At 42.9% G+C, this 11018-nt stretch overlaps 2 protein-coding genes across 2 annotated transcripts in view; one reads left to right on the forward strand and one right to left on the reverse strand.

Annotated features, from left to right (window-relative positions):
* Window positions 1-1103: 1103 nt before the first annotated feature.
* Window positions 1104-7674, reverse strand: snrnp40 (small nuclear ribonucleoprotein 40 (U5)). The gene is made up of 10 exons (XM_023975783.3): window positions 7427-7674; window positions 6940-7069; window positions 3305-3398; window positions 3025-3190; window positions 2607-2729; window positions 2250-2370; window positions 1975-2057; window positions 1700-1761; window positions 1500-1603; window positions 1104-1408 (listed from the first exon to the last, which is right to left on the reverse strand). The coding sequence occupies exons 1-10, from the start codon at window positions 7538-7540 to the stop codon at window positions 1359-1361; spliced, it is 1047 nt and encodes a 348-aa protein (XP_023831551.1). The 5' UTR covers window positions 7541-7674; the 3' UTR covers window positions 1104-1358.
* Window positions 7675-8189: 515 nt separating this feature from the next.
* The window catches only part of zcchc17 (zinc finger, CCHC domain containing 17), a 7351-nt gene continuing 4522 nt past the window's right edge, over window positions 8190-11018 (forward strand). Inside the window, exons 1-6 of the mRNA XM_023975788.2 lie at window positions 8190-8464; window positions 8691-8863; window positions 9524-9624; window positions 9725-9816; window positions 9903-10003; window positions 10997-11017. Of these exons, the coding sequence (XP_023831556.1) occupies window positions 8725-8863; window positions 9524-9624; window positions 9725-9816; window positions 9903-10003; window positions 10997-11017 (454 nt within the window). The 5' untranslated portion in view covers window positions 8190-8464; window positions 8691-8724. The remainder of the gene's footprint in view (window positions 8465-8690; window positions 8864-9523; window positions 9625-9724; window positions 9817-9902; window positions 10004-10996; window position 11018) is intronic.

Genomic DNA, 11018 nt, shown 5'->3' on the forward strand with positions numbered 1-11018 from the left:
TAAATAGATTAACTTCAAACTTCGTCAAATAAATTATAAACTAAAGGAGAGGGAGGAAGGATGCAATTTTAAAGTAGTCGAAATGGGCCCCTGTATTCTGGAGACTGCATGGGGAATCACCGCTGGTCAGCTCATTAGACAGAGTGAAGATTAACTCAGAAATACAGCCTTCATCAAACTGACCAAGACGCACTTCCAACAACACATAATTCTACCCCAAAACAATTGATCTCAACCACTGGCATATGGGATTTTTTATGTGAGAGTTGACGCTGCCCTGTGATAAATAGTTCCCATTCCGTCAAAGGAAGGGGCGTAAAATATTTTGTTTGTCCATTCCCAGCGAGCCTCTCCAGGGTGCTGTTGGAGACACATCAGTGCGACGCTCCGTCAACGTTCCGTCAAATAAAAACATGAACATAAATCATGTAGCAGATATAGGATATGGTAGAACGAGTATGTGGCCTTTTCTGTAGCCTATAGGCTAGAGATAAAATGTATGACAATGTAATGAGACAGACACATTTTACATCATGCCGGTATCTCCGATCAAATAGCCTAACCTAAATGGCGCCCAATCAAGTAACAAACATATCCTAAAAACAGGACAGGTCGAAGTAAAATGGACAATATGGATTGGACAATCACAACTGTTGTCCAGGTGGGGCATAACATATAGGACCGGCCCTGTGGGGAGTGGAACCGTGGAGCGCGAGGCGTTCAGCAGAGACAAAAGAAACAGGACTAGCAGCGAATAAATAAAATAACGGAATTACTGGGCAGAAATAAGAGTGAGAATAATACAATATCTAGGACCATGCTCTATAATGGTAGGCAGCTAGTGGTTAAATAATTAAAATACATTTGCATAAACTAAATCTAAAAAATGTATTACTTTGATAAGATTGCTAAATTTTGATTTAATATTCTTAAACTCTCAATTTAACCTTATGGCCATTTAAACCCCTATTTGGTTGTATGGCTGTGTTTATTAAGAGTGTGAGAGTTTAACAAAAGGACAGGCTTACATACTAATAGTTTCAGAGTAAAGACATGTATAACACACACAAACATTCAGCTTCAACAAGAACAGGAAATGGAAGAACATTTTCCCAGGAAGTAGTTTATTAAGAGAAATACAAAAAAATACAGGTGTTGGTTGTTGTGACTGGAAATTATAAACTCAAAATAATGTCTCATTATTAAATAAACAGAAGCATATAAAAGTACAGAGTACTGATCATTCACACAATGGAGCAGAACATACACACTCAGATGTACACACAATTGCCTTCTCTCACACACACACACACACACACACACACACACACACACACACACACACACACAAAACAGTCCTACTGAATCTCTCCCATGTAGAGTCTCTTGTCACTGGCACCAGAGAGGACTGTGGGAAAGTTAAAAAACAACTATTAGAGAGAGAAAAAAAGCAATAGAGGGAGAGAGTGTGAATAGCCAGACAGATAAAGTCATCTCACCAATAGGCTCCTCAGGGTGGAAGGCGACCTCGTTGACTGACCCAGCATGGCCTGGCAGCTTGTACAGGATCCTACGAGACGTGGTGTCCCACACATATACAAACCTGGACACACACACAGCTTATAAAGGATCATAAAAGAGAGGATTGGTGCATTTATGTTGAGGTTTTGTACTGCGGAGAGTGTGTGTGTGCGTTCACCTATCGGCTGAGCCTGCTGCAATCTTGCTGCCGTCAGCGGACCAGGAACACCTCAGAAGGTTCTGCAGACACAGCAATGTATTATAAACAAAACCTATACAGAGTGTATTAGCATGCCATAACCATGCTATAGGCATTATCAAACATGATAGGCCACTAGGCTTATCGAACATGATATGAGCACAAATATTGACACTCACACTGAAAATCTTTGTCCAGTTCCAAAATCAAAACACTTGAATCTCATACTCTCTGGTCAAAGGTATTTTATTTACCTTCTCAAAATTGTGAATGTTCCCCTGGAATATCTTCACACACCTCTCCTTGGGAGCGAACGGACGGACGTCCCAAATACGCACTGCAGGACAACACACATTTGTACACATAATCAAGTACTGTAAACACACAGTTGGCGATAGAAACACAAGCGTTTCGCTACACCCGACATAAGTGCTAAACATGTGTATGTGACCAATAAAAATTTGATTTGTAAACACACACAATGTCTCACACAAACACACATATCTTTAAATATGACACACCCACTGACCTGTGTTGTCCATGGAGTTGGAGAGGAGGTAGGACCCCTCTGAGCTCAGGCTGAGTCCAGTCATAGAATCACCATGGCCATGCATACTGTAGACCAGCTTATTCTGCCTCAGGTCCCACACCTACACACACGGAGTTGATCACTGTATGACACAGAAGCCTTGCCTCCTGGTAGGATCCAGGCCCGTAGCCACAAAGCATCTCAGAGTTGGAGTGCTGATGTAGGATCTGTTCATATAATATTTTTCATTATGATCTAAAAGGCTAAACTAATCTTAGATCAGCACTCCTACTCTGAGATACTTTGTGGACATGGGCCCAGGTCTTTCTTTCACACTATCAAAACCCACACATGTACCTTGATGTCATTGTCGATGCCTCCAGACAGGATCTGGTCGCTGGTGTCGTTGAATGTGACGGCCAACACCTGGTAGGTGTTCTGGAACGTATGGACCGCACCCTTCTTACGGATGTCCCACAGCTACAACACACACGCACACACTGTTAACAAGCACAACAAAATCCTAATTACGGTTGTCCTCCACTTACAACATTCAACCAACACTCAGAAAGATTGCGCAGGGTAGGCTTTAGTTCCAGCTCAGTGTTAACACACTTGATTCAATAAATACACTGCTCATAAGAGAACTTGATCAGTTAATCAGGCATGTTAGTAGTGCTGGAATGGACCTAAAGCCTGCACACACAGTAGTTGTCTAGAACCAGGTTTAAAGAACACTGGATTAATTAATGCAGTCTGTGGTAGGCATGGTTACCCTGACAGTTCCGTCGTCACTGCCGGTACAGACGAGCTGGGGTCCGCGTCGAGCAGGGTAGCAGGAGTTAACGAAGGAGGTGTGGCCTTTTAGACGCTTGATTCTCTCACCCGTCTCACTGTCCCACACTCCCACCGTCTTATCTGTACTGGCACTGAACAGCAGGCTGCACATACACAGGTGCGGATAGGGTCATTAAACACACGTGATATTGACCCAACAACTAAATCACGTTTTTGCCAGACCTGAGCGAGTGCATGTGTGTGAATGTATATCCTACCTGCCGTCTGTGTTGTAGTGAAGCTCCATCACAGCTCCACTGTGTCCCTTCAGGGTGGCAAAGTTATCACAGTCCCCATACACATTCCACATCACTGTAGAGAGAGGGAGATGGATGAGTGTCACCAGTTAAGTCAAGTGAGCGAGAGTATTGTGTGTGTGTGTGTGTGTGTGTGTACGCACGCACACACACAGTGCCTTCTATTCAGACCCCTTGACTTTTCCCACATTGTTACGTTAATCTTATTTCTAAAAATGGATCAAATAAAAATCCCTCAATCTACACACAATACCCCATAATGACAATTTGGAGAGTTTCTCCCATTTGTGACGACCCTCTCACTCTGTCTGCCGTATTCTTTCTCTTTGCTCTCGTTTTCCTTAATAGGATGTTGGTGGGCGGAACCGGGAGGGTCGTCAGAGAAATGGGACACCCCTGGGTAAACACACCTCTTCAGCATTCATTGAAGAGATTCTCCATGCAGACACACTGTTTGATTTTGGTTGTTGCATTTTTGTGTGTTCATTGGCACCTTTCAACACCCTTCATTATCACATCTATGCACGCAACCACTCACACCAATGTTTATTGTATATATGTTACTTGAGTTATTAAATATATGTTTGTTATTCCTTATCTCCATGTTGTCTCCCTTTTTGTTCCTGGCTTCGAGCCGGTTCGTGACACATTCCTCTCGACAGATCCTCTCAAGTGGTCAGATTGGATGGGGAGCATTGCTGCACAGCTATTTTCAGGTCTCTCCAGATATATTCGATCGGGTTCAAGTTCGGGCTCTGGCTGGGCCACTCAATGACATTAAGACTTGTCCCGAAGCCACTCCTGCGTTGTCTTGGCTGTGTGCTTTGGGTCGTTGTCTGAGGTCCTGAGCGCTCTGGAGCAGGTTTTCATCAAGTATTTCTCTGTAATTTGCGCCATTCATCTTTCCCTTGAGCCTGACTAGTCTCCCAGTCCCTACCGCTGAAAAACATCCCCACAGCATGATGCTGTCTCAACCATAGGGATGGTGCCAGGTTTCCTCCAGGCGTGCCAAAGAGTTCAATCTTGGTTTCAACAGACCAGAGAATCTTGTTTCTCATGGTCTGAGAGTCCTTCAGGTGCCTTTGGGCAAACTCCAAGCAGGCTGTCATGTGCCTTTTACTGAGGAGTGGCTTCCGTCTTGCCACTCTACCATAAAGGCCTAATTGGTGGAATGCTGCAGATATGGTTGTCCTTCTGGAAGGTTCTCCCATCTTCACAGAGGACCTCTATCAGAGTGACCATCAGGTTCTTGGTCACCAAAGCCCTTCTCCCCCAATTGCTCAGTTTGGCCGGGCGGCCAGAGTATTGGAGGTTTTAAACTTCTTCCATTTAAGAATGATGGAGGCCACTGTGTTCTTGGGGACCTTCAATGCTGCAGAATGTTTTTGGTACCCTTCCCCAGATCTGTGTCTCGACACTATTCTGTCTCGGAGCTCTACGGACAATTCCTTCAACCTCATAGCTTGGTTTTTGCTCTGACATGCACTGTCAACTGTGGGACCTTATATAGACATTGAGGACTATCTTCTGTATACCACCCCTTCCATGTGTGTGCCTTTCCAAATCATGTCCAATCAATTGAATATTTATTTAACCTTTAAAATAGGCAAGTCAGTTAAGAACAAATTCTTATTTACAATGACGGCATACACCGGCCGACGCTGGGCCAATTGTGCGCCGCCCTATGGGACACCCAATCGTGGACGGTTGTGATACAGCCTGGAATCGAACCAGGGTCTGTAGTGATGCCTCTAGCACTTAGATGCAGTGTGTTAGACCACAGCACCACACGGGAGCCACAGGTGGACTCCAATCAAGTTCTAGAAACATCAAGGATGATCAATGGAAACAGGATGCACCTGAGCTCAATTTCAAGTCTCATAGGAAAGGGTCTGAAAACGTATGTACATTTATTATGTATTTCAGAAAACATGTATTTAATCAATTTCAGAATATGGCTGTAATGTAACAAAATGGGGGAAAAGTCAAGGGGTCTGAATACTTTCCAAATGCGCTGTGTGTGTGAGAAACAGTACCAGCATTCAAGTTGTTTATTTTTTTAAACTATTTTCTACATAGTAGAATAGGGAAGACATCAAAACTATGAAATAACACATTGAATCATGTAGTAACCAAAAAAAAGTGTTAAACAAATCAAAATAGATTTTATATTTGAAATTCTTCAAATCACCACCCTTTGCCTTGATAACAGCTTTTCACACTCTTGGCATTCTCTCAACCAGCTTCGTGAGGTAGTCACCTAGAATACATTTCAATTAACACATGTGCCTTGTTAAAAGTTAATTTGTGGAATTCCTTTCCTTCTTAATACATTTGAGCCAATCATTTGTGTTGTGACATGGTAGGGGTGGTATACAGAAGATAGCCCTATTTGGTAAAATACCAAGTTCATATTATGGCAAGAACAGCTCAAATATGCAAAGAGAAACGACAGTCCATCATTACTTTAAGACACGAAGATCAGTCAATCCGGAAAATTTCAAGAACTTTGAAAGCTTCCTCAAGCGCAGTCGCAAAAACCATGAAGCGCTATGATGAAACTGGCTCTCATGAGGACCGCCACAGGAAAGGAAGACCCAGAGTTACTCCTGCTGCAGAGGATAAGTTCATTAGAGTTACCAGCCTCAGAAATTGCAGCCAAAATAAATGCTTCACGGAGTTCAAGTAACAGACATCTCGACATCAACTGTTCAGAGGAGACTGCGTGAATCAGGCCTTCATGTCCGAACTGCTGCAAAGAAACCACGACTAAAGGACACCAATAATAAGAAGAGACTTGAGAAGAAACAAGAGCAGTGGACATTAGACCGGTGGAAACCTGTCCTTTGGTCCGATGAGTCCAAATTTGAGATTTTTGGTTCCAACTGCTGCGTCTTAGTGAGACGCAGAGTAGGTGAATGGATGATCTCTGCATGTGTGGTTCCCACCGTGAAGCACGGAGGAAGAGGTGTGATGCTGTGGGGGTGCTTTATTTTGAATTCAAGGCACACTTAACCAGCATGGCTACCACAGCATTCTGCAGCGATACGCCATCCCATCTGGTTTGCGCTTAGTGGGACTCTCATTTGTTTTTCAACAGGACAATGACCCAAAACACACCTCCAAGCTGTGTTCGACCAAGGAGAGTGATGGAGTGCTGTTCAGATGACCTGGCCTCCACAATCACCCGACCTCAAACCATTTGAGATGGTTTGGGATGAGTTGGACCGCGGAGTGAAAGAAAAGCAGCCAACAAGTGCTCAGTATGTGGGAACTCCTTCAAGAATGTTGGAAAAGCATTCCTCATGAAGCTGGTTGAGAGAATGCCAAGAATGTGCAAAGCTATCATCAAGGCAAAGGGTGGCTACTTTGAATAATCTAAAATATATTTGGATTTGTTTAACACTTTTTTTGGTTACTACATTATTCCATGTCTTATGTCATAGTTTTGAGGTCTTCACTATTATTCTACAATGTAAAAAATAAATAAAGCAAAACCCTTGAATGGGTAGGTGTGTCCAAATTTTTGACTGGTACTGTATGTATACACACACACTTAATTTTTTTATATATATATATATATATATATCACTCACAGATGAGCCTGTCATAGCCAGAGGAGGCCAAGGTGGCTCCATTGGGATGGAACTTGCAGCAGTAGACCTCTCCCTCATGGCCACACATTAGCATGATGGGAGCCTGCAGGCTGGAGCTGCGGGGAGGGCCCTGGAGAGGGGACATGTTAGATCATCATATCACACGTCACAGACAGGCAGGTAGAGGCACACAATATTCTCAGAGCGTTACTGTCTAGTTTAATCAATACCACTAACAATCCTGGTATTGATTAAACTCGCTGATAAAGTAAAACAATTCTACTTGCTATCTAGCTATCAAAATAAGTTTTCTGCTAGCAGTATATGCATTGGTTAGCCTTTACTAGTAAACAAGTGCATATCTTTAGGTGATTTTCCTGTTACTAGTTGAAAGACTGAATACATTGGTAGTTAACAACTCTCTGAAGCTAACTAGTGAAATTGAACTTCCCCCTTGTTGTATTTTGATATCCCCCTCATTTCTTACCATGGCCACGAGCTGTTGCGACTGTACCGCGGCGATCAGCTCCGTCCTGGGCCTCTTGACTCCACCGGCAGGAACCAAAGCCATGTCCCCCGGTCTCTTCTTTGGCTCAATCATGGTTTAACAACTCAATAAACACGATGGTGTATAACAGAAATCGACTTCAATGAATGAACTTCTTTCAACAAACCGCTTTCGAAACAAGTACGAAGTGAAGTGCGGTCTGAGGTACTTCCGGTTCTCAGGGCGATTGATTGGTTCACCGCTCCTCTGTTAACGTTGATTGGTTATCATTGTTGTTGACCATGGCCCGTGAACCGGAAGAAAACATCTTGAAACAGACTACAAAAATAAACACTCGGCCCACAAGGTAGCTATAATATATAATAATGTTTATATAAACGTGTGTAGGTGCGGATTATGATTTGATTGCTACATATCTCCCTATAAGAAGTGTATATACGTATATTTGCCCCTAAAGTAGGGAAAGCTAACAACGCCAAGGCTACTAGCCAAAGGCTATATAAGCTCGCTAGCCTAGCTAGCCAGCTAGCCCACCAATCTAGTGCTTAAAAACAGGAAAAGGTAAAACGGCTACATTTTGAATCAGTTTGCCACCCTCAGCAACATACTGCTTGTTGGCAAAGTTACTCTGGCTGCTTGACCCCATAGCCAGCCATGTATTCTATACTGTATGTATAGCTATTTAACATATTGCCTAGTCAGACACTGTTCCAGCTGGCTGATAAACAATGTCTACCTCGCCATCTTTTTCTTTTTCAAATCTTGTCTCATTGATTGAGACAAGTGGGTGTCCACCCCAAAGTGCTGCACGTCATGATGACACTCGTCGGTCTCGATCAATGAGAGAATATTTGAAATAGACAAGATGGCGGCGTAGACATTGTTGGATTTTATCATGATTACATTTAATAACAGAGCATTTTCTAAATTCAAACGAACCCCCTGCAACTAGACATGGATGTTTAAAAGACTGGGTGTCTTCCAAGTCCGGAATTGAGAAAGTATCGCCAAGTTAAGGTTGGTAGAAAATTCTGTGCTAGCTAGTTAGATCAGTGATTACTCCTAACAAGGCATTAAGAAGGAGGAAGGGTACACAGTTTCAAAGCAGAGTGCCAAAAATACATAACCAGGCGTATTTAGTGGGGTGAAACATTACAGAATGTTTAGATTGAGGTGTTGCACCCAGTCTTTACATGATGATCATCTCCTTACCTAACCCAGTTGTCGTCCTGTGTGTCTGCAGGGAGAGAGTTATACTGTGAGTCGCCATCATCATCATGGCAGACTTTGACCATGACCAGCAGGAGCCTGCAGGACTAGATGGCTTGCCAGCCATGTACAGTATTGTGAAGGGAGAGGTGGCTTCTGTACAGACCTACGGAGCCTTCATCAAGATTCCTGGCTACAGGAAGCAGGGTAGGCTTAAGGCATCAGCATGCTTCAGTTCGGCTGGCGCCTTGAACGGGTGTGCTCGCATACTCCCTTAAAAGACCTTTGCTTGGAAAATGAGAAAAAAGCGGCAATAGTACTGTTTGTTCATTTTGAGACGCTGTAGCCAGCATACTTCCTCAAAATAGTCAGAATTAATCTAATATAACTCAAATAATCTGTCACTGAGATCTTAGTTTTGCAATTTTACATCTAATTCATGTTTGGTTAACTATTTTTCCCCACAAAAATGTGCATGAAAGCCTATTGTCTCATTGAATGACAACAAAGACTTTATTGAAGAGTTCCTACTGTTGACCAATCACTGACAAAGCGGCATAGACTTTGGCTCGCGAAATTCGGGCTGGCCTTGAGAAAAAACCCTTACCGAAGTCCAAGATGAACAGAAACGTCACAAAATGTCACTATGATATATGCACAAACTCTTCCGAATTGTTTCGGCTGGGAAGCATGCGGACACCTTTGGGCATCTTTCACTTTACAATATCTTTGACTTCATGATCTCTTTCTGTTTTATAATATCTTTGTCTGTTTTGAGTATTACGGTTTCTTCTGAGGCACTACTCATTCCTCACTTTTTCTACCTCTTCCCTCTATCTCTCCCACGTTCTCTCTTCTCGCTCTCAGGGTTGGTCCATATCAGTGAGTTGTCAGCCTGTAGGGTTGAGAATGTTGCAGAAGTCGTCGACGTGGGAGAGCAGGTGTGGATCAAGGTCATCGGGAGAGAGGTAACACGCAGACACATACACGTAAATAAACTCCATCTCTCACTAATGAGCAAATGGTTCCGAACATGGCCTTACTTCTCCCTCCCTCCATCTTTCTCAGATGCGTGATGACAAGGTGAAGCTCTCCTTCTCAATGAAAGCTGTCAATCAAGGAACAGGGAAAGACCTGGACCCCAACAATGTCATAGCAGAGTATGTATTTGTGTCTGTCTGAGTGCACTGGTACGATGATTGGCTATTGCTGCTGTTTTCAAGTGTGTGTGTGTGTGTGTGTCTAGGCAGGATGAGCGGAGGCGTAGACAGTTCAAAGATGGTACAGGACGGAGGATCACATTGGAGGCTGTACTCAACACCACCTGCAAGAAGTGTGGCTGCAAAGGTACAGCCACAACATTACTGCAACATGAACACTAGGGATGGTTTTAAAAAATATATTTTCACTATTCCAATAGTATCATGAATTTCTTGGATATTCAAAACCTGCGTGCACTATAGCTGCAGCTGTGAGCGAACAGACTGAGGAAGAGGGCGAGACATCAAGGCAAGTCAGCTATAGCCATGTCTAGCTAACTTGTAGCAGCCACAATATTATTTATCATGTTATTTATCATCCCATTTAAGTGCTGGTCTTGACTGGAGTAGCCTAGAGAAGCTAGCTAAGCTAATTGAGGCCACATGCTGCGCTTTTTCCTCAACCCCATTCAGATAAAACAGCCTACCTGTTGGTTTCTCATTGTAGCCTACTCCTTCTCATTTCACAGACTTTAATTCCATAATTGAATTCCATCTTGCATTGCGTTAGTGAACTCTCACTCCACTTGCAACACATTGAGCCGCTTTGATTGGCTAACATAAACGACAAGCTACACACGTGAAGGCTACCAGTCTTTTTATGGGCGTACCGTGCACGTCATAAAAACATTGAAAAGTTTGTTTTATTAAATTAATAATTTGAAATGTCCTCGTATGTCCTTGTATGTAACAATGTCACATGGGTATTTTAATTATAGGCCTTTAATAAAATGTTATCACAAAAATGAATACTCACAAGTATTCAAATAGTAATGTCCGTTCGGATATTCAAATAACCGTTCATATCCCTAATGAACACATTCTCTAGACAAACGGATTCAACTAATCCTGAAGACCTTCAATCAATCCTTGAATTATGTGTGTTTGGAACTGGACTGGAACAAAAGCCTCTACACACTGGCCCCTGTTGCTTACCTCCATCCTAATGTAGCGTATGATCTCTCTCTCTCTCTTTCTCTTTCTTTCTCTCTCTCTTTCTCTCTGGTCTCTTTGCTAAGGATTGTTTCTCTTTCTCTCTCTGGTCTCTTTGCTAAGGATTGTTTCTCTCTCTCTCTCTCAGGTCTCTTTGCTAAGGATTGTTT

This window comes from Salvelinus sp. IW2-2015, linkage group LG31 (assembly GCF_002910315.2).
Source record: "Salvelinus sp. IW2-2015 linkage group LG31, ASM291031v2, whole genome shotgun sequence".
NCBI classification, from domain to species: Eukaryota; Metazoa; Chordata; class Actinopteri; order Salmoniformes; family Salmonidae; genus Salvelinus; species Salvelinus sp. IW2-2015.

What these genes read in the sequence shown, in the direction of transcription:
- snrnp40 (XM_023975783.3), bottom strand. Translation starts at nt 7,540, where the DNA reads ATGATTGAGCCAAAGAAGAGACCGGGGGACATGGCTTTGGTTCCTGCC. An exon ending in CAACTCCATGGACAACACAG is followed by an intron (nt 2,058 to 2,249) that starts GTCAGTGGGTGT and finishes GTTGTCCTGCAG; the next exon opens with TGCGTATTTGGGACGTCCGT. An exon ending in ACATTCACAATTTTGAGAAG is followed by an intron (nt 1,762 to 1,974) that starts GTAAATAAAATA and finishes CTGTGTCTGCAG; the next exon opens with AACCTTCTGAGGTGTTCCTG.